Source organism: Neophocaena asiaeorientalis, unplaced genomic scaffold, assembly GCF_003031525.2.
Source record: "Neophocaena asiaeorientalis asiaeorientalis breed wild unplaced genomic scaffold, Neophocaena_asiaeorientalis_V1.1 scaffold500, whole genome shotgun sequence".
NCBI classification, from domain to species: Eukaryota; Metazoa; Chordata; class Mammalia; order Artiodactyla; family Phocoenidae; genus Neophocaena; species Neophocaena asiaeorientalis.
In genome coordinates this window covers 461,330-486,219 of record NW_020171810.1, presented here as the reverse complement: position 1 = coordinate 486,219, position 24,890 = coordinate 461,330, and the positions used below count along the sequence as shown (strand labels likewise).

General features: G+C 44.0%; 1 protein-coding gene across 3 annotated transcripts; it reads left to right on the top strand.

The window, feature by feature from the left end:
- Nucleotides 1–349: 349 nt before the first annotated feature.
- UPK1B (uroplakin 1B) lies at nt 350–23,186 on the top strand. Of its 3 annotated transcripts, none has more exons than XM_024765658.1 (9): nt 350–422; nt 10,227–10,314; nt 11,362–11,562; nt 11,832–11,942; nt 13,889–13,963; nt 14,646–14,768; nt 16,157–16,336; nt 20,722–20,805; nt 22,254–23,186. In XM_024765658.1, exons 2-9 carry the CDS (start codon nt 10,246–10,248, stop codon nt 22,302–22,304), a joined length of 894 nt encoding a protein of 297 aa, XP_024621426.1. In that variant the 5' UTR covers nt 350–422; nt 10,227–10,245; the 3' UTR covers nt 22,305–23,186. The 3 variants fall into 3 exon arrangements, with proteins under 3 accessions (XP_024621426.1, XP_024621557.1, XP_024621499.1); XM_024765731.1 differs by having other exon boundaries at nt 403–422; nt 10,170–10,314; XM_024765789.1 differs by lacking the exon at nt 11,832–11,942.
- The last annotated feature ends 1,704 nt before the right edge of the window (nt 23,187–24,890 follow it).

The window sequence follows — 24,890 nt, the reverse complement described above, 5'->3', positions numbered from 1 at the left end:
GCCTGACTGTGAAGAATTGGGACAGTGGATAGGACTTTTAATGCATAAGAGCAGAATTAAGCATTAAATCACGCTAGTAGAAACAAATCAAATCAAAATCAAAACAAAAGCCCTGAGTGTGTGTTCGAGGAAGCCCAGACCTCCGAGGAATCCAGAAGGTGCTTGCATCTGTCAGGGTCACACATTCCAAAGTAGCAGAAATCTACTGGCTGAAAGTTTCCTGTTACTTCCGGCCTCAGAAAGGCAGGCTCAGGCAACATCGGGCTCAGCCCATGTGAGGTGCCTTCTCCCAATCACAGACCACCCTCCCCTGGTCCCAGAGGTTCAAAGGATTGGTACAGGGCAGAAAAGCACCTCAGGCCAGAGCAGTGTGCACAGTGGGCCGGCACAGTACCAGGAGGTGGAAGAGGGGGAGAGGACAGGTGAGTAGATCCATTCCACTGGGCAGGGAAGATAACTGCACTCTTAGTGGTTGGGGAAGAAGTTCATTTCCTGATGAACAGAGTCTATCATTTTTTGTAATTTAGGATATTGTGACTCTTCTGTTCTCTTTAAACTGTACAAACTGCTTTCTTAACCCCTTTGATATTGTCCAGTTCTCAGAACTGAGATAAAGTTCTTCCAGGGGGTGTTATTCACCCATCCTGATTTCCACCTCACATTTCCACCTCTTCACAGAAAGACCAAGAAAAATCCAAGAACCCTGGGAAAACCTCTATCTCCTGATTAAATCTCAGATAGACAGACACCTTTAAGGACCTCCAGTTTCCATGTAGAGTTAAAAAAGCAAAAGGAAAATTAGCCTAGCAGAGAGAAAGTTTCTTAATCTTCTTGTCAGAAATCATTTGGTCCTGTCTACTCGTAATGGGATTTGTGAGGCAATTTACTCATGCTTCTTCTTGGCAAACAGTTCTGCTTAATAAATGTTGAAATAGGTCAACAAATTAGCTTTTATCTACACAATGTTAGTTTTACATAGGTTATTTTTACTCTTCACCGGTTGGTGTTTCCACCAGGATTTGCAGGTTGTATTTTTTGTTCTAACAACATTTCTACACATAATACAGATTAAGTTTCAAATAATAACAGTATCATTTTATGTTTATGAGCTTAAAACCCCACTTATAACTAGCTTTAAAGATATTTATGACATTTTGAATTTTTATGAATTTTAATGTCTTTTTTTAAATTAAAGATAATGTTTATTGATCACTTTTGCCTGAATAGAATTGCCAAGCATAAGGAGAACTCACTTAAATTTTATATATATATTTTTTAAGTTATATATATAACTTGGGTCGTATAGTTTTCAAACCTTATAAAAAATGTTTGGCTTATTTTTATTAATCTTTCTCAATAAGGAGAAATTTTCCTTATTTTTCTTTCTACTACAACAGACTATTTTTGCTTTCTGCAACAATGGGCTTATAAATCAATCACCTATATTATTTTTTAACTATCTGGAAAGAATCATAGACTTGTAAGTACACAGGGGATCTTAGGCATCATCTAGTCAAGAAAAACAAATGAACACTCGGAATTTCTTTTGACCTCTCCTGCTTACATTCTTAGGAAGAGCAAACACTGATCAGCCCTAGAATATGCTTCCCCTTGATGCTGAAATCTGAGCCTCATGGCCATGAAGGCTACCCACACCCCTGGTGCGTCACTGTTACCTAACCGGGGCAGAGATCAAATTCATGAGGAGGTGTCTTAATTTCACCTGCCCCAAGGAATCTCCATGGTACTCCTGCCCTGGGGCTGGGCATCCCACTGGCATTGCCCACACCCGAGGTCCTCACTTGGCTGAGAAGGCCTGAGCCATTGCTTACATCTTACTCCATGACTTCAGGTGAGTGAGTGACAGCTCAGCACAGCAAGCATCAGGGATCTACAGCAGTGCTGTCTCATAGAACTCTGCAAAGACGGAAATGTTCTACATTTGCCTATTAAGCACTTGAAATGTGGCTAGTGCATTTGAATCTTTTATTTTAGTTAATTGAATTAATTTGAATTTAAATAGCTACAAGCCTCTACTAGTCACCACACTGGTCAGAGCAGGTTTAGAGCTGTAAAGCAAGAAAAACGAATGGCTGCTGTGGGCCATGGGGGTCATGGCCATGGGAAAAGGCTCCTCCTTTCATCATTCCCACGACCTCGTCATCCCCTAAGTGTAAGCAGACCAGCAATTACCCTGATCTAATCTCCACAGCCATCTTTATCCCCATCTCTGAGTCATACAAGTGTCTAATCTTGTTCTGGGTTTCAGAATCTGGGCTAAGGCAATAGCCTCTTATCTGTTTCATCCTCTCCTATTTCTCCTTTTTTTTCTTTTGTCAATCCAAATTTCACTAATAGGAGCTAAAGTGTGAGGTGTGGTTTGTGTGTTCTCTGGTCCAACAAACTTGGGTGAGGAAAAGAGGTAATGAGCTTGAAAAAATGATCTCATGCTTGATGGGTGAGTCTCACTTCTTTTTCCTCCTGCTTTGAAAATTGGTTTGTTTAGTAAGCAGTGGTGTTTAGACCTATTCAATGTGTCTGGAAACATCAACACTGTAGGGATGAATAATTTTTAGAAGAAAACAAACTGAATGAAGACACAAGAAAAATACATAAAGAAAACTCCAGCCTTTCAAAACTCTGTACTCCTCAGAGCAAAGGAGTTCCCTGGAGGTTGTGCAATTTGAATAAATCATCATGGTGCCAGGCCACTGGGCAGTCTTCCATAGGGTGGGGCTCACAGGGGCTGTTCCTGTGTGTGGAAAACATTTCGAGGTGAACTGTGCACTTTCAGGCAGGGGCAATGTCGTCTCTGAAGGGGGACAGCTGCTATTCCATCCTCTGCCCGCTACCAATCCCATTTTTTAAAATTCACCCCATCCCATCCACTTCCTTACTAGCTCTCCCAAATAACAAAAAAAAAAAAAAAAAGAAAAAGAAAAAAAAATCAAATATATATGAAGGAAACACTGCTTTGGAATAACACAGGAAAGTTTCAGTAAACCCCATATTTGAAAAGCTCATCCATACTGGGAGCTAAAATGGAAGGGGGGAAGGGCAGATACACCATATTATCAGGAGTCAGTCTCTACTCACAGCCCGAAGCCCCCAAATCATAGGTTAGGAAGTTCATCTGTTCGTCTCTTCTCTCTCCTCAGGCCTCTTTCCCTGTCAGAGTGTCTTCCCTCTCCCTTTGGAAATACAAGAACGGTTTCTACTAAAATCATTCACAATGAGGCATTGACATCGATGGCTCATGAGGCTCACGGTGCCTCTTTTATATGTATTTGCATTTTAACCAGGAGCAAAGGAGTATTCTTGAGTTATGGGAATTTGGAAATTAGAGTGAAGAGTGAGGAACACTTTGAATGGAGGTTGAGGGTAGAAGGTTCTCACCTTGTCAACTTTGTTTATGTGACTCCCCTTCTGGCTAAACTTGTAAGGAAAAAGGGCAGGGGAGTATCTCTTAATTTTAAAGAAACATAAAGGGAGGTGGTATCTCCCTACGTTAAAAAGAAGAAAGATCAGCAACAAATTCAATACAAAGGCCTGGTTTAAGAGTCAGGAGATCAAGACTGAAATCTTGACCCTGAAAATGACATATCAATGATCTTGAACAAGTCACTTTCCCTCCCAGAGCTTTGGTTTCCTTGTCTGCACCATGACGGAGCTGACTATGAAGCCTCTCGGTTTGTAGCCAGAGCTGATATTGAATCATGCTATGAAAGGGCACATGGTCAATAATGGCCCTGAGATAAATGACATCTTAATTTCTCCCTAATCACATACCTTCTCAGTAAGACAAAACTACTAGGAGTGTAGTCACTGACTTTTAAGTGTGTCACTCATCAAGTAATTTGAAGTGTATAATTTTTGTTTCTTTACTGCAATTATTTGTCAAATGAGTTTTTAAAATGTACAGCAATCTATTCCTTTGTGGGTTCAGAATTAACTTATTAACAAACTTGGGTAAAGAAAAGAAGTAACAAAAAAAGAAAGAAAAAGAAAAACGGTAATGAGGTGCCACGTTAGATTGCCGTAGCAGAGGCCAGTAGGGAAGAAAAGCCACACACGCACACATACATACACACACACACACACACACACACACACACACATCCACCAAACAGGACCCAGTGTGGGCTCGCTTGGAGAGCTGTTTGCTTGGGGCAAGAGAGGTAGGTAGAGAAGGAAGGATAATTCTGGGCAAAGGTAGTTGGGGAAAGAAAACGTTTTTTAGCTGAGCTTCAGAAGGTGGTAAAGAGTTCAAGAAGAAGAAATGAGAGACCACTCAGAGGAGCAGAGGAAGGTAAGTAGCTGGCCATTTGGAGCCTGGTTGGTACTGATTGAATATAAGCTGAGGAGTTTGTACTTTATCTCTTTGGTTGTCCAGCCTCCCCTCCATGGGCCAGAAAGAATAAAATGATTGGGTCTGGACAAATACTGTAGGTACAGGGAAAGGGAAGTCATTAGTCTGTCTCTAAGAGCTAAAAAGCCAAAAAGTTCTCAAATTTAAGTGCAACAGAGTAGGAGAGGAGAAATTTGGTTTTGGAGAGATTGGTTAGCAGGAGAGAATGGGTGGACAAAGCCATCTGGCACCAGGAAGCAAAAAGGAGCCTATGGCTGAGCTTGTGGTGGAGCAGGGGCTCTGGAGGGATCTCCTTTGAACTGAGGCTGTAGGGAGCACCTGGGTCTTCGTTGTGGTGCACGGGCTTCTCATTGCAGTGGCTTCTCTCGTTGCGGAGCACGGGCTCTAGGCATGGCTTCAGTAGTTGTGGCGCGTGGGCTCATTAGTTGTGGCTTGCGGGCTCTACAGCGCAGGCTCCGTAGTTGTGGCACACGGGCTTACTTGCTCCGCGGCATGTGGGATCTTCCTGAACCAGGGCTCGAACCCGTGTCCCCTGCATTGGCAGCGGATTCTTAACCACTGCACCACCAGGGAAGTCCCATCATACAGTATTTGTTTCTCTGTCTGACTTATTTCACTTAGCATAATACCCTCCAAGTCCATCCATGTCATTGCAAATGGCAAAATTCTATCCTTTTTTTATGGCTGAGTAGTATTCTATTGTATATATATGCCACGTCTTTATCCATTCGTCTGTTGATGGACACTTAGGTTGCTTCCATATCTTGGCGATTGTAAATAATGCTGCTGTGAACATTGAGGTGCATTTACCTTTTTGAATTAGGGGGGCTTTTTTTCAGATATATACCCAGGAGTGAAATTGCTGTGTCATATGGTAGTTCTATTTTCAGTTTTTTGAGAAACCTTTCCACAGTGGCTGTACCAATTTACATTCCCTATGTGGCTCTGTTTTAAAACAAAATTAAATCACTAGTTTTAGATGCCTTCATCATTCACTGTTTGTTCTGGTCCGTCTGCTTCAAGAAACTGAGGCAAAGGTAAAGAAATGAATATTGGTTGGGTAACTAATATTGTGTTAGAACTTCACACATATTCTCATGTAATTTTCATAGTACCCCTTTTAGTTAAGTATTGCAATACCCAGTTAGAGATAAAGCTCTACAAGATTAAGTAATTACCAAAGGCCACAAAACTTCTAAGTGGTGGAGCTAAGATTCAAAGCTAGATTTGTCCAAAGCCCCTGCTCTTTCTACTTCACCGTACTCTAACCTGCTCTGCAATAAAGGTCTAGGCAAGTAACTCACTCATATATTCTTCTCACTCAAATATACATTTTTAAAATTTATGTCATCTGCCTTTTTACTGAGTAAAATAATTTATTGAGTGCCTACCACATGTAAAGCGCTGTGCCACTTTGGACTGAAAAAGACAAATAAAACAGGGTCCCAGGGCCGCCTTCTGCTTTGGAGACTCTTGCAGTAAAGTGCAGGAAGCCCTTCATAGGTTGATACCAGGAGGAAATAACGCACAAGGGGAGCAGAACAGAGTCCTCCCTGAGTAATTTCTGTGTCAGGGGGGAAGCAGCCCCAGTACAGAGGAGGAACCTCAAGGGTCATCTCTGCATCACCTCATAATCTGGACCAGAGGCTCCAGAGCTGGCCAAAGCCTAGGGATGAGGCCCAATGGTGGTGTTAACTGTTCAGGAATGCTGGTGCAATGTGCAGAGGGCCCCTGCCATAGGGACGTGCTGTTTGGTACCTGACTCTGGCCATACCCCAAGCACAACTGGGAAGCTTTTTTCCCTCTCCCAAAGAGCTTCCCCCTCTCCCCCAGCCAATGAATCCTTCCATGGAAAATAAAAAGGGGCACAGATGGGAGATGGGTAAGGCTTTTAGCACCCTCCAACAGAGCAGCCCTTGAGTAGGGAACAGGAGGAAGGTGTGAAAGAGGCTGCTTCACCTCAACCTAGACGCCTTTGGCTGTGGTATCAGTAACCATTAAAACCTCCCTCCTAGGCCCCAGGGGTCACTGGTACATAAAGCAAAGCCACAGCCCAATAGCCTCCCCTTCCTAAATATTCCTCTAGTTATTATTCATGCTTGTAAATGATCTTGATGTTTACCAATCACTTCGACATCTTTTATCTCAGTGATCACAACAATCCCATCAACAAGTTGTGTTTTACCCATTTTATAAGTGAGGAAATAGACACTGAGTGGCATTGCCCAAGGTTACACCGTAAGGACTGGGCAAGACTGCGTTTGAACCTTGGCTGTCTAACACCAAGTGCGGTGTGCTCACTGTTAGACCACAGCCAGTAGACCACCCTGCGAGCTGCCAGAAGCCTACACTTGGCTGTCTAACTGCCACCCCTCTTGACATTTGTGGCTGTTTGGGGGATGCAATAAATATTTTACGTCTTCTAGACAACAACCTAGTCAACTACAAGTGGCCGAGGAGAGGCTATGAAATGCTGGCTCTCACACTGACCTGCACATTTGTATCTCTTCTAAGAATTTTGTTCCCAAGGGGTGTGTGAGAAAGGTGCAGGTCTGGAATACATCTAGACAGATTTTCTGGAACAACGTGTGGGTGCAGCTCTGGGTTTGGGGCAAATGTGCAAATATGAGTGCAGTGTTGAGGGGCTAAGGAGGCAAGAACTTAGAGAAGTGAGCGAAGAGAGGCCCAGTGATTCTGACCTTTGCAAAGGCAGGATCACCTGAGCAGGGAAAAGTGGTACCTACTCTCTCTGCTCCAGATTTGGCGAGGAAACAAGCCAGGTGTTTCTTCTACTGAAAGTATTAGCCATATTGGCAGGTCTTTACAAACTGCAGTGTTAACTTAAATGATCTGGGTTTGAGTCTCCGCTTTTGCATTTTCTAGCCACGTGCCTTGGGCAAAGCAATTAATCCCTTTAAGCCTCATTTTCTGCATCTGCAAAATGGCAAGAAAACAGATTCTCCCCTAGATCCTCCAGTAGGAGGACAGCTCTGCTGACACCTGGATTTTAGCCCCATGGGACTCATTTCATGCTTCTGACCACCAGAACCATAAGATAATTCCCTGTGTGTTGTTTGAAGTCACTAAGTTTGTGGTAATCTGTTAAAACAGCAATAAGAAACCAGGACAGATTTTGGTAAAAATACCCATTTCTCAGGTCTGTTGAGAGGATGAACACAGAGTGCCAGCATGTGCTGAGGACATTAAATGACAGCTTTCACCATCACTTTATTTTGTGCCATTATCTAAGTTATTATGCACCGCTGAAGGAGGAGAAGGAACGCGTAGCGGAAAAGGAGAAACATCTAGTGAGCAGCCACTTCAGCATTCTGTGCCCATCCACACAGTCCTGCCTTCCTAAATCAGATGCCCCTCCCTGGCATCTCCTACCTCATGCTTGTCTAGATTTCTTCACTTTACTCTCCTTTTTCCTCACACCAAGTTCCCACCTGTCTCCTTCCTTCTTTTTTCCCACTCTGGTCTGCGTTTCCCCACCCTAATTCTGACTTGCAATTCTTCCACGGAGTATTCATATGTCTCTTCCCCTTTTTAAAAACTCTGTGTGTCAGAGTCATCTTTGGGAAAGTATGCATCGTTACAGGATATATTTGGGTCACTGGGGCCAGCTCTCTTGTTCAGGAGCTCCTCCTGGACCAATAAAGCCCTCTTTCTTTGGTGACCTACCTGTCTTCTTCCTTTTTCTCCGTAGCCCTACTTTCCTCCTTTATTCTACAGTGTACAGTCATTTTTGCTGTACAGCCATGTTGCTACAATCACACTTTAAATTCCTTGAAAGAACAAATTGTCTTCTTTCTGTTCTTTAAGCCCAGCTAATGACCATAAACAGGCTGCTATCTGCAAATGGGTCCTAACTGGTACTGGGTGATAATGGGGCTGCTTTGGGCCTCTTTTGCCCTTTACTCTCTATGTACTTGTGTTGTCTGAACTTCTACCTTTCATGGTCTGTTTATCTGTGTCTCTAGTTTAGACAGTAACCCAACTGGTCAGGAGCAATATCTGTGCATTCCAGTGAGGAACTTTATAATGTGGCTGATCCAGCTACGTGAGTAAGGCTCCCCGTTGGGGGAGGTTGTGCATTAACTCCTTCGCGGCGCTCAGGCTCCACTCCGTCTAGTGTGCAACAATCTCGGGAAAGAATCAATGACATTTCTAAGCCTGAAATGACATTTCCAAGCGGAAAGAAATGAATGGCATTTCTAAGCAGAAGCTACGCAGAGGATCTTGTAACTATGGCCCCATTTCTTCTATTCACTTGGCAAACACTGATGGAGTACACCATGTGCCCAGTTCCGGGCCAGAAAACACTCATAAATTTCAACTCCAGTTCCCACCACTGCCCAGGTGAACAGGTAAGGGAAAATATTTAGAGATGTTTAAGATTACTTGGAAGGTTGTGAATACTTACTTTAGAGTGTAACAATGAAGTTACAATTTAGCAAGGTCTGAGTCGAATAGAAGGCTTCCCTCCCACGCACGCCGGAACTTCAGCCAAACTGGCTAGTGTGTTATCTCCTGGGCTCCTTACTCTTCTAAGCCTCTACTCCCTGACCTTTCCTTTCCTTCTACCTGGAATGTCACCCCCATCTTCCTCCCACTCCCACCCACCTCTTCTTGACCCATCAAAACCATATACATTCTGCACGCCTTACCTCTTCCCTCCTCAGAACTCCCACGATACTTAGGGTCTTATTAGACAAATTATAATGATTTGGGAACACAGCTTCCCTACTAAAGCCTGAAATTCTAGAACACAACAATCTCTCTTACATATCTTTGTGTCCCTCAAAATGCAAGTTGTGTCATATAACCCATTTTGATTTAGAGCCTGAGTGGATGAAGTGGATAGTTAATTTAATTAACAAACCACTGAAAGATGTGGATGGCTTATCTCAAGGTAATTCAAGTGCAAAGGCCAAAATAATTCACCCAAACACTTACCCTGTATTCCTTCCAGAGGATCCTCAGGGAGGGAGAGACCCGCTTTTTAAAGTGCCAGACACAGCGCTAAGCCTTGGAAATAATTTCTGGGAGCCAGCATGCGCTGGGGAGAAGCTCTTGGGCTCTGGAGCCACACAGACCAAGGCCTCCAGCCCAGCTCTTCCACTTACTGGTTGTATGACCCCGGGGAACTTAATTTACCAATTTAAGCTTTAGTTGCCTCATCTGCAAACTGGAGCCTCCCCACCTTTTTTCTTCTTCTACCTAATTAGGTTATGAGAATGACATGTGTGTATGTAAATTACCTAGTAGAGTGGCATAGAGAAGGAACTAATGTTAACCCCTCTTTCTCTCCTTGCCCCCCGCTTATGTGACGGGCTATTTTTAATTTGCCAACTATATTTGAAGATAACAATACATTCTGAAAATGATGGGTTTTAACCGCTGCCCGGAGTCCGTATGGGAACCAGTTGCCCACTCTGCCCATAGGTTTATCCTTTGGGCTTCCGTTTGCCGTGACCAAGGGCAGGAAGAGCCATACCAGGGACCTTCAGTGTGCTTCATCACCACCTCCGGTCTGCCCTCGGTGACTATGGGGCCTCAGTTCATCACTCAGAAGGATGCAGTCTGTATGTTCCATACCCTAAAGAACTGCTGGAAGTTGGTGATTAGACTCAGGCTGGCTTTACTTTTTTTTTCTCCTTTGTAAAATTACTGTGATCACTGAACTGAATAACCAAACTTCTTCCATGGCTAAATGATCACATGACTTGGTTTGGGTGCTCTGGAACACGACGGCGGTGCACGGTGGTGTGACTTAGTTCTGCTGTGGAACTTGCAGCAGCAGTCTTCATCCCCTGCTCCTAACGAGTTGTGATGTTCTCGGCTGTGTCCTCAGCTTGTGGGAAACCGTGAAGATGGCCAAAGATGACTCCACTGTTCGTTGCTTCCAGGGCCTGCTGATTTTTGAAAATGTGATTATTGGTGTAAGTAATGAGTATTTTCCAGGAAATTCTGCTGTTCCTGTAATTATGATTTTAGATCAATCGAAAGTGAGAGTTTAAAGGGAAATAATGATATAATGACTGGTTCCCTACATCTTTTCTTCCTTTTAAGAAGTGTGTTAGTAAATCATGCTAACTAGAAGTTAACTATTTAAATAATCCTATATAACTATGTAATATATCAAAAGACCATGTGGGAAAAAAAAGAGAGATTTCCCTCCCAACTTTAAAACGCAAGAATCTAAAAGCAACCACGCTAACCACAGTCCGTGTCCAAGCACTCTCAACACACATGCTTTGGTGTGTCTTTCCTATCCCTCCTTGGTTTGATTTCCACAGCCTCCACTGTTAAGGTTGTTGGGGACAGATGTTTGCATCTTCCTGTGCTGGTCACACGGGGGCGGGGGGGTCAGTACTGGGATGTAAGAGTAACTCAGAGGCCAGGCTGCGTGGGCACAGTGTGGTGAGAGCACTTAGGAATCAGGATCACTGGCTCTGGGCCCAGCCCTGACTATGACTCTGTGTGACTCCGGACAGGTCATTGCCTTTCAGGGCCAAGATCCTTCATCTATGAAATCCAGGGGGCAGGAAAGATAACCACCAAGGTTCCTCCCAGCTCTAATGTTCCATGGCTCTCTGGCACAGAGAACATGACCAGGACCAGTTTAAATATTACAATCCAGGAATATGGACAGTGGGCAGTGGGAATGGGAGTGAGAGATTATCTTCGTACAAGAAGTCATTGTTTGAGCGGTTCATGTCCCAGGGGTTTTATAGATGGTCTGAAATTGTCTGGGTCTCCTGCCAAAGAGCGAGAAGATAGAGCGAAATGTGGAAGGAGGCATGAAACCAATACGTAGGATGGAAGGAGATGTTTGACTTCCTGGCAATGAGGAGTTTAAGTCAGTTGCTCAAAGCCTATGCAGGGGACAGAGTTAGTCTCTCTTACCACCATGCCCCTACTCCTCTACCCCTTTCCCAGTGCCGCTCTCATGGCCGCCAGCCTGACAGAACCCCCTCTGCCCCCAGATGTGCGGCATCGCCCTGACTGCAGAGTGCATCTTCTTTGTATCCGACCAACACAGCCTCTACCCGCTGCTTGAAGCCACTGACAATGATGACATCTATGGGGCAGCCTGGATTGGCATGTTTGTCGGCATCTGCTTCTTCTGCTTGTCTGTCCTGGGCATTGCAGGCATCATGAAATCCAACAGGAAACTTCTTCTGGTGGTAAGACCTTAAAACTCTCTACATTTCTCTCCTGGACCAATTTAGATGGATTGTTTCTTCTTCCCTGAGCACAGTGCTTCGGTTTTCAGTGGGATAGGCGGGAGCACAGAGTGCCAGGTGAGGAGGGAGTAGAGGGGAAGACCCTCCCTGCAGTGAAGATTATCCAAGTGGGGTCAAAGATGCTCTCCTCTATGGGAAGTCCAGAAGAGTCCAGAACAAGAGAAGCTGAAGGGGAGACACCTGGAGGTCACCTGTTGAGTATTTTCCAGATCTTCGCTTCTCTGACTGGTGTCTGCATGGACCCAACAGATACAGCCAGGAGCTACACAGGCCAAAGGAGAGACAGTGAGAACTCGATAATTAGACTTTTTCTCTTGAGAGTAAGTAGTTTAAAATATTGTTTTAATAGTGATCAAGTGTTGATATATTAGGATATAAATCACAAAATATGCACGAATTTTTAAGAGAAAGCATGAGCTTTTGTAGACATTTTTGAGCTCAAGGCTGATGATGTTGTGGGATGGCCTACACTTCCCATTTCACGCATTCACTCTGCTTTTCAGGGACCCTAGAAACCCATGCTGGGCAACATGTAGAGAACAGCTGCAGCTCCCACCTGCCCGTGGAGGCTCTAACTCTGTGCACCCATAGGGAGGCTTCTGCCCCAAACCTCAGACAGTAGGTTGTGCCCTGCCTTTGCAGATGGGAGCAAATTTGCAGCCAGCCGGGCTAAGAACCCTCGGTGTTGGGTCTAAACTTCTACTCCCTTCCCCCGTGCTCAGAACAGCAGTTTCTCGCCCTGTGATGGGGCCCCATCCCCACTCCCTACCTGAAATAACTCTCCTAGCCAAAGGCTGCAGGACCTGAGTTCCACCTTCATGGAACGAGTCCAGCAAGCTAAGGTGCTTGTTGGTTGGCTTTTCCTGTGAACTAACATCATCCTGGTACCTAGGGAATGTAGAATGTTTACATTCTCTGGGTCTTTAGTGTGAGTTAGTTCCAGGGCAAAAGAACCCACTTTTTCAGGGTGGGGTTAAGGAATGCAGGGAAAGGTAAAGAAGGGGCAGGTGTCCTTAGAGAAGAGCTTCAGCTGCATCCCAGCCTCACTCTGGGCCGGTCATGTGTGTCTCGCACAGCCGGGAACATCCTCCACCATGCCTGGCAAAGAGATGGAGCAGCGTGCCCTCCACGCGGCTGGAGGAGAGAACACCTGCACCCTGTGCCTCCTTTCTGGAGCGTCTCTAAGGGGCTTCTGAGCCTCTTTAAAGGGAGCCAGCAAAGCTCTCGACAAAGAGCAATGCAGCCGCTAATACAGAGGGAGGCAATGCTATGAGGCCTCTGAAGGGGCTCCTGCTGTTAACTGGTGTTAACAGTAGCCAAAGCCTTTTTCTGGGCGGAATGGTTAGGGCAGCAGAGGGCGCCGCTCTGAGAACCGCCCCTGCCCAGGGAGGGAGAACCGTTTGCCCTGCGCTCCTCCGCTAACACCGCCGCACCGCCCCTTCCGCAGAAGAACCCAAGCACCATAAACGTATGTGGAAGGCTGAGGACAGCAAAGATAGGACTTGTGCAAAGAGTCCCCGTCCCAGCTTCGGAGAACATTTGTCCTTCAGATATTTGCCAGCCATAAACAGGGGCAGTGTGTTGTGGAGCCATCACGTGTGCATGCGTACTCTACCACACACACACGCGCGCACACACACAGCAACAAAACACACAATGCGCTGTTTCACTCAACTGACCTGATGCAGCTGGAGTGGGAGTGAGTGAGACAAGATGCTGGTGAAGAGCTGTGTACCCGGAGGCTGCCTGCTTCTCTCTAATAAGACTGGACGTTGCCAAGTGGGAAGACGATTATTAAACGCAGCCCTATTCATCTTTGACCTCGGTAATCCTCAATTCTCAGTAAACCATAAAGAAAATGTCTCCCAATGAGAGGGGAGTTGTGAGGCTCTCCATAGTGTGTGCTACACTGATTCTCTTGCCAGCCATTGGACGAACACACACACACATACACACGCACACCAGTTCATTCTCTTGTATGTTTTTCCCAGTTAAAATGGAAATGCAGGGTACTGAACTGAGAAAGCTTTGTATTCAATAGTTGTTTGTTCTCTGGGGAAAGGAGAAGAGTTGATCTGATTAGCACCTAGCACCAAGTCTGGCTCTAAGCAGCTGATCAACGAGGGTTTGTTGAATAATTATGTAAATGATCAGGAAATTATATTTAGGTGAATGTGCTGCAGAAAACATAACAGTTATTTGTAAAAACAAAAAACTCTCTTCGGAGGTAGATGTAATTCTTGTATTCCATTTGTTTCCCTTCCAGTATTTCCTTCTGATGTTTATTGTATACGGCTTTGAAGTGGCATCTTGTATCACAGCAGCAACACAACGAGACTTTGTGAGTACAACCTCAAAAGACAGAGCAGAAATGACCATATGAATCGTCATTACCATCATAACACTATCATAACTGACACATATTAAGCCCTCACCCTATACCAGGCATTGTAATATGCATATTAATAATAAATATATAATTTTTCCCCTCACAGTAACCCTATGAAACAGGTATTCATTTTATAAATAAAAATAAAATGAGACTTAAGAAATAAAGTAACTTGTCCAAGGTTACACAGCTGGTAAGCGAAAGTGGGATCCTGAATCCGGGCCATGTGATTCCCAGGGCCCAAGCTTGCACCGCCGCGCTCTTCACCGCTCTGCCACAGCCACTGGCCTTCCACTGGGATGAGCAGGAATCCACCACATCTGAGACACCCTCCCATCCAGCACCCTGCTTTCTCTCCTTTTTTCCATTCCCTGGCCTAGGCCACCCCACAATGCCTGTCTACCCTTAACTCACTGGAATTTCTTTGGAGATGGGGGTCTTCTCCCTACAAGGGGGACTTCCGCCACCCAGAGCAGCCTTACTCCCACCCCCAGCCCTACTCAGTGACTCTGAGCTCAGTTTTACTCCAGGAGACAATGTTCAGGGACCCCAGCAACATGCCAAGCAAATCACTTCGCCTCCTTGAGGATTACTGTGCTAACTCTTCCTCTTGTGTTGCCTCCTCCCATAATAGTTCACACCCAACCTCTTCCTGAAGCAGATGTTGGAGAGGTACCAAAACAACAGTCCTCCAAACAATGATGACCAGTGGAAAAACAATGGAGTCACCAAGACCTGGGACAGGCTCATGCTCCAGGTAAAGCCTGCAGTCCTGGGGAGATGCCATTTGGTACCTAAACCAGTATCCAAGGGCATATGGATGGTTAGGAATGAAGTTAAAGTGTGGGGACCACTGCCTCCAAGGGGGCTTCCTTCACAAAGAGACTTGACATAGGCAAGTTCCTCTATTCCTCTCATTTACTGGCAGGGACTAGGGGGTGTACACATGACTCAATGGGACCCCTAGATCTATATTTTATTTTAAGCCAAGATGTTGATTAGCTTCCATTTATAGGAGTAATGACATTGGTAAGAAATTTAGATTAATCACACACTCTGCCTCTTAGAACTCAAGCATCACTTACATTAAAAAAATGTTGCCTCTGGGCTTCCCTGGTGGCGCAGTGGTTGAGAGTCCACCTGCCGATGCAGGGTACGCAGGTTCGTGCCCCGGTCTGGGAAGATCCCACATGCCGCGGAGCGGCTGGGCCCGTGAGCCATGGCCGCTGAGCCTGCACGTCCGGAGCCTGTGCTCCACAACGGGAGAGGCCACAACAGTGAGAGGCCCGCGTACACCCCAAAAAATGCTTTTAAGATAGTCACTTTATCACCAAGTTTGCTGAATATATTTATCTTAAAAGTTGAGAGATGCAGTAGTATTTATTTCTTCCCTTGAAACATTTTAGCAGAATTTATAAAATGGAAGGAAAGTGATGTGAATTGTGTTTTATCCCCTATCCTCAATTCTATCTAGAGTAATATGAGCTACGTGTTAAGTGATCTTCCTTTCCTATGTAGAGGCAGAACCATGTGCCACTAGATTTTGGTTATTTTTTCCAGTTTATTTTCCCCCATTATAAAAATAATACATAATTGCTCCAGAAAATGTTAAAAATACAGAAAAGTAAAACAAGAAGAATTACTCACGATTTCTTCACCACAAAAATTTTAATTTTCTGATTCTCAATTTGCTCGTATGTAACATGAGAATAATTATAACTCTTTCACATTATTGTAGCAAGATATTCGTACTAATAATGATTAACATTTTTTAAGGGTTTACTATGGGCCAGGCATTGTGCTAAACGTGTTAAATGCATTGACTAATTTATTCCTCACACAGCTCTGTGAGGTAGGTACTATATTCGTCCCAATTCAGTTAAGGAAAATGAGGCTTAGAAAGTTTAACTCGTCAAAGGCTACAGAGCTCATTAATGGCTAGTAAGGTAATAAATGTAAAAGTATTTTGCAAACTCTACAATGTAATACCTTAAAAACACCTTCAGCTCTCATTAGGGGATTTTTAGTAAATGTAAGATACAGTATAATTTCCATATCTTCTTTCTCCGTAAAGTCTCAGTTGCCACCTTGGTGGCTCTAGCAAGGATTATGGAAGAGAATTTTGTTTCTCTCATGTGCTGACAGGACAATTGTTGTGGTGTAAATGGACCATCAGACTGGCAGAAATACACCTCTGCCTTCCGGACTGAGAATAACGATGCCGACTACCCCTGGCCTCGTCAGTGCTGTGTTATGAACAACCTTAAAGAACCTCTCAACCTGGAGGCCTGCAAACTAGGGGTACCTGGATACTATCACAATCAGGTGAGTCCTTGCTTCTCCCAAGACCTGCCAGGAGGTTTTTCTGCTGTTTATGAAGAAAATACTGGTTAACTGTAGGTAATAGTCTCTCACTAAGGAATTCTGCATCCTTTTTCCTAAACCTCATGTTAGCTATTTCCTTCTCTGTTAGTAAAATGTAAGTGCTAATCTAGGGCTGATCTGGGAAAATTTACATTTTAATAAATGAACAGAACGCGAGAATTGCAATAGCAGAATCCAATTTTGTTTAAATGAACACTATTTGTATAATGTATAGAATTAGTATTTTGAAAAATATTTATATCAAAGATTTACTCTATTTTTGCAAAACGTAAATTGAAAGGGATGATATACAAAAGGAATGTTTTGCCAGTTCCAAAACAAAGGCAATTGCTGAGGGTAGATGCAGTAATGGTACACCCACCCTCCTCATTCAGTGGTAATGTAGGATAGTCTTAATAAAATATTAGATTGGTGATTTGGGTAGAAGCTAATTCACATACAAGTGGTTTTTGAAAAAGTGTTTCCAGCCTGATGAGAGTGCAATACAGATATTAATTCATTTAAGGCTCCGTGGGTAGTGCCACTTTGATCCTTATTTTACAGAAGAGGAACTGAGATACAGAGATGCTAATAATTGCCTTGCCCAAGGTCATGCAGCTGGTAAGTGGAAGAGTCAGGATGCAAATGCTAGCAGCCTGGCTCCAGAGCCCAGACTCTAAGCCAAGAAAGAACTTGGTAATAATCCCAAAAAGCCCTGAAGAGAATCCTCATACACTTGAAGTCAGCCTCTGAGAGGCTTACACTGCTGTACCTTACCACTTTGAGGAAAGCGAGTTGTGTGCCAGTACATTAAATAATTGAGAAATGCCGGACTCTTTGGTCTTGCAGGAAATAATACAAAATGCATTTTCAGAATGAACGACACGGCACTGCTGGTCATCATGCCACCCCTGGAAGGGTGCCTGGACTAGGATTGGTTGCATTAATCCGGAGAATGACATGGGAGTGATATAGATTATTTTGCAGAGTTGTTCAGAGCAACCCTCATTTAGCCTTTTAGAAACATTGTTTTGGTATCATTTTAATTAGTTATATTCAGACTGCTAAAAAAATTAAATTTACTGCCTATAATCACAATATGCAATGTAACGATCACTCTGAGAAATAATAAACTGCTTGTAACATTCCAGCCTTGGAACTAGTCCACGCAGATGTATCTTGATTGGATTGTAATTCCATACAAACTGTATCATATCTTTGAAAGAGACCAAAAAGGACGTTTGCCATCAGATGATTGGTTTATTTCACAGCCACACTATTTTCCCTCACACACAGAACATTCTAGTAATAAGGGACACTTTTGTCACACCCTCCCTAACAGTCCTTGGACTCACCACGTCCTCTACCCACTAGCTATACCACAACTACAGAGTCATGTCACTGAGCAGTACTCCCACACCAAATTCCTGCATCTTGAAATTCCTCTCTGTCCCTGACTCCCTGTGCTCCTACTTTCTCAATCTCACTCATTCTTCACCCCTGACATAATCTCTTATCTACTCATCCTTCCTGCTTCTCCCTACCCTGGTCTCCCAGATTCCCACATGCCACCATTCTCTCCGAGTTACAGGTCCTGCTAATTCTCCTATAACAATCCTTTTCCACAAAGCAAAGTACGCCACCTCAGTACCTCATATACTTTACTTCTATTATTGCAGTTGATACCTTGAAATATAATTATTTGTTTGCAAGCCTATTTTTTCTATGAGTCTCCTTGAGGACCATGCATCCTTCAATTCTGTATCTTCAGTACTTAGCATAATGCCTGGTACAGAGAAGGCATCAATAAATGTTTGGTGGGTGGGCAAATGAAGAGGTGAATGACCCTTTTTCACATCCAAATTGTAGCTTTGTGAGATCTGCAATGCACAAAGAAAGGCTAACAAAACTAGGGAAGTTGTCACAAGTGTAGAAATAATAGAAACCCACCAAATGTCACATAGCATGTCAGACGCAAATATATATGTTCTTACATCATGGTTCATCTGCCCCCAAAATGCTGTATGCAAATTCTAATCACTACACCTCAAGAGCATTATGATGGAACTAAGGAAGATCAAGGTAAGCGCCACTACAATGAGAAAAAAGCATCATGAAAGGCACTAAATGAGAAGAGGTGAAAAACTGGGGTTTTTGTCTGTGAGCTTCATGAGGGCAACACCCATTTCTGCCTTGTCACAGCTGAATGCCCAGCCCAGTCCCTGGCACCTGGCATAAGTGGGTTTTTATACATATTATTGGACAAATGACCACTTCCCAGGATTGTCAGGGGGATCAAATGAGTGATGGATATAGGAGTGTTTGTGAACCATCAAGTGTGTCACAAATAATATCCTTGTAATTATTACTTCTTATCACATTCCATTCATCCTAATCAGGTGCCTGCTTTGTGCCAGACACTTGTTCTAAGTTCTAGAGATTCAACAATGGACAAGATAAAATCCCTGCCCTCGTAGAGCTTGCACTGTAGTATGGGAGACAGACCACAAACAAGTTACCAAACCAATACACAATAAATTCCAGGTAGTGATAAGTGCCATGAGCAGAAATAAAGCAGGATATAGAAAATGATGGGGGGAAAGGTATTTTTCTCTGTGGTTGTCAGGAAAGGCTCTATTAAGATGATATTTGCACAGAGTTCTGAATTAAGTGAGGAAAGGAGACCCTCACTTAAAAAAGATTGAAGAAGAGAGTTCTGTAAAAAGGAAGCAGCAAGTGCAAAGGCCCTGAGGTGGAGGCTCTTAGCTTTTTGGAGGAACATCCGTATGGCAAGGCTGGAACAAGTGAAGGAAGAGTAGGAGGCAAGCATGAATCTAGATTTTGTAGGGCCTGAAGCTTATCAGCTTTGTGGGGAGGGGTTCTCCTCAGGAAAAACAGTTTAAACTACACATGCAAAACTAGGTACAGGACTTTGAAATGGTCTTGCAAGGAAGCAGCCCTGAGCCCAAGCTCATTAGCTTTGCAGTGAAACAACCTCCTCTGGTGGCGGCTGGGGTCACAGAGAGAGGCAGGGCCATATCATACAGCACCTCATAGCCATTGTGAAGACTTAGAATTTCATATTAAGAGTGGTGGGAAACTTTCAGGGGGTCTTGAGAAGGAAGGTGAAGTGATCTGACATGTTTTACAAGTATCCCTCTGGCACTGTACAAAGACTAGTAGGGCACCGTGGGTGGACTCGGGCCTCAGGGAAACCAGCCAGGAGGCGATTGTAGGAATCCTGAAGTGAGGCCGTGGTGGACCAAGGTGGTAGCAGGAAGTAATAAGTGTTTGGATTTGAGATATATTTTAAACCCAAAAGTGTTTGCTTAAGAGAAAAACAGTTAAGGATAATTCCAAGATTTTTCATTTGAGCATCTAGGTGAGTGGGGGAGTCAGGTAGATGGAGAGGTGTAAATGGGGGAGAAATCAAGGCGTATATAGCAAAGGCAGGACATGCAAGTGGATGAACCAGGGACTGGGGCAGGGTTAGAAAGGATAGAACTTCAAGTGGCTACCTGGAGACCCTGGGCGGGGCCTAAACTTCAAGGTCAGTCTTTCTAAGACATTTCTCTCTGGATCTCAGTGTTCATAAAACCAGCCTGGTCATGGCATCTCCTAGGCATTCCTGTGATTCCAAGGGCTTTAGTGGAGGTCGCTCAGATGGCAGGTCTAGCCCTGTATGTGTGTATCACTCCAGTACTTTGCATAGAGACTAGAACAGAATGTGCTACATATAAAACTTACCAGATTATGGCATGCATGAATGAATGACACGATGAATAAAGAATGATTCACTCTCTCGCACGCACCCCGTGGCTCTTCTACAATACTATAAAGATATGTTGAAATATGATGTCAAATGAGAGTTTACAAAGCATGGTATAGGAGTTCTTTTAATGACTAAAAAAATAAAGCCTCTAATTTTCACTAACTGGAAGAACTTTTACTGAAAAACAAATCAAAAAGTGACCCTGCCCTCAAACAAATCAGCAATAAAATCTTTGGGGAGAGGAAAAAAACTCAAATTTTATTAAGAATACTTTACATTGCCACATATTCAATATGAGAAAAATGTTATGCTAAAACAGCAGCACCTCGGTTAGATTGAATGAAAAAACAAATAAATATGATATAGAATAGTTCTTCATAAGGATTATTCCTATAGATTATTCCTATTTCTTCAGTACAGCACCACAACCTACTTGTCCACAGGAATGTAGAAATAGCCTGGTTATGTTAAACTGGATTTTGGGGTGACATTGATTCAAATCAGCTTCCCACCCATCTCTTACATCTCTTTTCTGGTCCCTTTCATGTGGATATGGAATCGCCCACTCCTCCAGGGCTGCTACGAACTGATCTCTGGACCAATGAACCGACACGCCTGGGGGGTTGCGTGGTTTGGATTTGCCATTCTCTGTTGGACTGTGAGTATTTCCCATCACATGTTTCATTTCTGGGAGGATAGTGATAAGGAGAGACCTTGAGATGGCCCCTGGTTAACCCAAGCACGCTAGACTGACTAGAAAAAAAGCTTAGACCTGAAGGCTAGTCAAGAAGCTGCTGGCACCAGGGCAAGGACAGTGGATTCCCTCGGGAGGTAGGGCGTGAACTTCCCCTACAAACCAGATCCTTCTCTGGCTGACTGGGATGCACTTGTGTGCTCCTCCATCTCTCCAGATCTCATAAATTCATTTCAAGTAGATATCAAAGACAGTCATCTCTCTAGATGCCTCCTCTAACCTGCCTCCCTCCTTCCAAAGAGCTGCCTTCACCAGTCTCACCTTGTTCTTCTGACCACTCTTATGTGAGGCACATGCAGCAAGAGGGTAGAATGGTAGGTCTCAGCCCTGAATGCACATTTAAACCTCATGGGGGAGCTTGGGGGACAAAAGCATACCTGAACCCCAACCTCTGAGATTCAGATTTCAGTTGATCTAGGTGCAGGACCCAGGTCTCTTTTTCTTTTTTTTTTTTTTTAATTTTCCAAATGATTCTAACTTGTCGTCAGGATTAAGAGCCATTGCATTCAGGAAGCAGTCCCAAACTTTTGGTCTCAGAACTCTTTTACATTCTCTCAAATATTACTGAGGACTCCCAAAAGCTTTTGTCTATGGAGGGCTGTATCTATTGATATTTACCCTGTTGGAAATTAACACAGAATTTTTAAAAACACGTGTTAATTCATATAAAATAACAAATGAATTACGTTACTATTAACAATATATTTCTGTGGGAAAAAAGTGACTATTTTCCCAAACAAAAAGATATGAGAAAAGTGGCAGTATTTTTTTTTTTTTACATTTTTGAAAATCTCTTCAATGTCTGGCTTTAATAGAAGACAGCTGGCTTCTCATAGTTCATCTTCATATAATCTGTTATAATATGTTGCTTAGGTTGAAGGATTTGAAAGAAATCCATCCTACACACTGGTATGTAGTTGAAAACACAGAAGTGTTTTGGTAGCCTTATCTAAAAATAATTGTGAATATTCTCCTTTGGTACTACACAAAACTTGCTAAGTAGTAGTTTCTTAAAGGTTAGTTGCAATATGAAATCTGAAACTTCATCAAAGAACTTTTAGGACTCTGTTACATTAAAATACATTACATTGGCTTGTCTTGCGGTTTGCATAAATTTTTTACGCATTCGTGATTCTAGAACATCATGAGTTGGTCATTTGGGAAAATATTGGTTCACTGTGTGACAGGATTGACTCAGAGTCACCTCTGCCCCTGTGATGATGCTTAAGGCAAGATCATTCTTAAAAATCCAGTGTCACCTGAGCCTGAACGAACCTCATATCATTTTTCTGCAAGTACCAGATGTTTCTAAAACAATTCCTTATTTATTTTTCTTTTCCTTTGTATTCCAGTTTTGGGTTCTCCTGGGTACCATGTTCTACTGGAGCAGAATTGAATATTAAGAATAAGTGTAACCACCATACCACTCCCCACAGTGACTCTGGATTTGGTGCTGGAACTCCTAATATTCCACCTCTGTGCTCCCCAGGAAATTATGCATTCTTCCTCAAATTGCCAAGTCAGTTGGTGTGGAGTTTCTTTAGGTTCTCAGACTCCTGAAATTCTTACCACTAATGATTTCACCCTGATCTAGGATTCTGCAACATTGTTATAGACCGTAGGAAAGGGAGAGTTTAGGATAGTAGATAATAACTATTGCCATCTCTGTTTATTTTTAATTTGGGGGCACAAAGACATTCAGAGAAGCCTGTCTTATCACAGCAAGCCAAGTCTCTATTTGGACAGCAAATCTGCCTGTATTTCTCTCTGCTTTCTAAAAGAAACCTTCAAAGGCTTTCATTCATCTCAGTATTGTCCGCGTGAGAGAACTAAGGAAAAGACTGCTGAAATATATGTTTTGCCTTTGTTCTATGGTGGCTCCCATCTACAGAGACTCAAGTGATTCTCTTAATGCCACCTTGGGATCCTTTTATTCTCCAGGACAATGCCCGATCTTGAGCGAACAATGGTTGAAGTTTCCTCTCAGACATTGCAGAGTGATAGGTGTTAGTAACCTCAATTCTCCCGCTAATTAAAAGTATGTGGCCTCCGGGGGACAAAGGAGGGACCTGTTATATATTTACCAATCTTATCCCATCCGAAAGCCCCTTTCAAATAAGGGAGAAGCAAGCCCACTGTTAGATAGGTGATTTATGGTGATTTTTTTTACTGTCAAAATATTTCTCTTCTGATCTATGTTTCCTTTTGCAATCCTGAAGGAAGTTCTTATAACAACATTTGTCTACTCTTATAAATAAAGAAGGCTTTTAAATATGTTCACTTTCTTTTCTTTTTACCAGTGTCATAATTGGTCATATATGAGGCTAGCAAAATGGGTCTTCCAACAGAAGAGCTTAGTAGGCTCACGGGAATTAAAATTTAGGAGATGGAAAATGCAGTCAGGTGTGGCTTCCCTCTGGATACCGGGTAACCCTGCTGTACAGTTGAACGATTGGAACTTCCACGTTTACTTTTTGCTCCTGCTGCCCTTTGCCCAGAAGTGGGGATGCAGTTGCTGCTCCTCAGATCCTTTCCCCCTGCATCTCTGACTCCAACTGCTCAACTGTGTCCCCTAGGAAGGAAATGTACCTGTCACTTCAGGGTCCCACTCGCAGCTGACTCAGTCACATGGAGTAGCCCACTCCCAGGCCTCAACCCAGGTTCCTGTGCCTCAGTCTGAGCCCCGGGGCAGGGAGGGACAAGGAGGGGGCGGCGCTATAGCCTGCACCTGGGCGGTAAAGCTGGGGGCAGCAGCCGGATCGCTCCTGCTCTGACACACGACCAGCTTGCCCCTCCCCTGCCTCACTTGCCTCTCCAGGACAGGGCTTGGGGTGTCAAGATAAATGACACCTGCACTTGACTGAGAAGGTTCTCTCTGTGGTCTTTTTGAAGAGAGGAGGAGAAGGAAATTCGAGCTTACTCTGGGCAAAGCTTTGAAGCACCTCTCTCCCTTCTCTCTGTCCATCCTCTCTCATGTGTTCTGGTGCCTTCTTCTTCTGCTGCTAACTGGATTTTCCAGTGCCCTCATGCATGAGCAAATCCTGTCCCAGACCCACTCCTGCCTTCCCCCTCCAAGGCTTCAGAGCTCCAAAATTCTCTCCCTACTAGATTCCATTCTCCTTGTGACTTGATCTCAGCTAGGTTAAGGGAAAGCCTTTTTGCAAGCTAATTCATACTAAAGGGTGAGTGACAGCTAGTCCCCACTCTCTTAATCTTCTCTGCAGATTTTTCCTTAACAACTGAAATTGATCTCAGTTGGCAGAATCCAGTGCAACAGTGAGAGCAGGAAAGAGCTATTGTGGCAGAAGATGGCCCACCTGCTGCTCGTTAAATCTTACCACCTGCCTTCTCTACCACGGAGTAACTAGAAAGACAAGGGGTCTTCAATTGGTCATTACCGTCCGCCCCCTCTCCAGCTAGCTGCCTACAAAATAAGACCCTGAACCCAGGTACTTACTATGTCCAGCCCCCAGCAGTTGGGGAGGATACACCTTTCAGCTGAGACAGACCCGGACCTGAGGACTTCCCTATGGAGAGTCCAGCCGTTCAGGACTCCTGCACTTCCTGCTACGGGGGTCTTCAGTTTAATATCAGGGCAGCTCGTGCTCTGCCCAGTTTCTGCTTCCATCCCCTCCACCTTCCCTAGAAGCCCAGCCTTGTCCCTCTTCCATCTGGCTTCTGGGACAGAAGTGGGGCTCACAGCGAGACCCACGCCACACTGTTCAGGGTGAGGCCCTCACCAGCCCCACCAGCCCGGAGGGCGGGGGGAGAAGAGCAGTAGGGCCTGGCTCTGGGTTGCTGGCAGGTTGCCGGGCTTGAGACACACCCAGAAAAAACCATCTCGAGAAACCTTCCAATCCTGCAACAGGCCTGCTTATCAGGTGGGCAAAGAACAGTTACCAACCTAACACTGAAAAATGGGTCAGGCTGACTCTGGGGTAGGTTTTACCTGATTGCAATACCAGACAGGTCATCACGCTCCTCGGTTG

What these genes read in the sequence shown, in the direction of transcription:
- UPK1B (XM_024765658.1), top strand. Translation starts at nt 10,246, where the DNA reads ATGGCCAAAGATGACTCCACTGTTCGTTGCTTCCAGGGCCTGCTGATT. An exon ending in ACAGGAAACTTCTTCTGGTG is followed by an intron (nt 11,563 to 11,831) that starts GTAAGACCTTAA and finishes AGTATTTTCCAG; the next exon opens with ATCTTCGCTTCTCTGACTGG. An exon ending in CAGCAACACAACGAGACTTT is followed by an intron (nt 13,964 to 14,645) that starts GTGAGTACAACC and finishes CTCCCATAATAG; the next exon opens with TTCACACCCAACCTCTTCCT.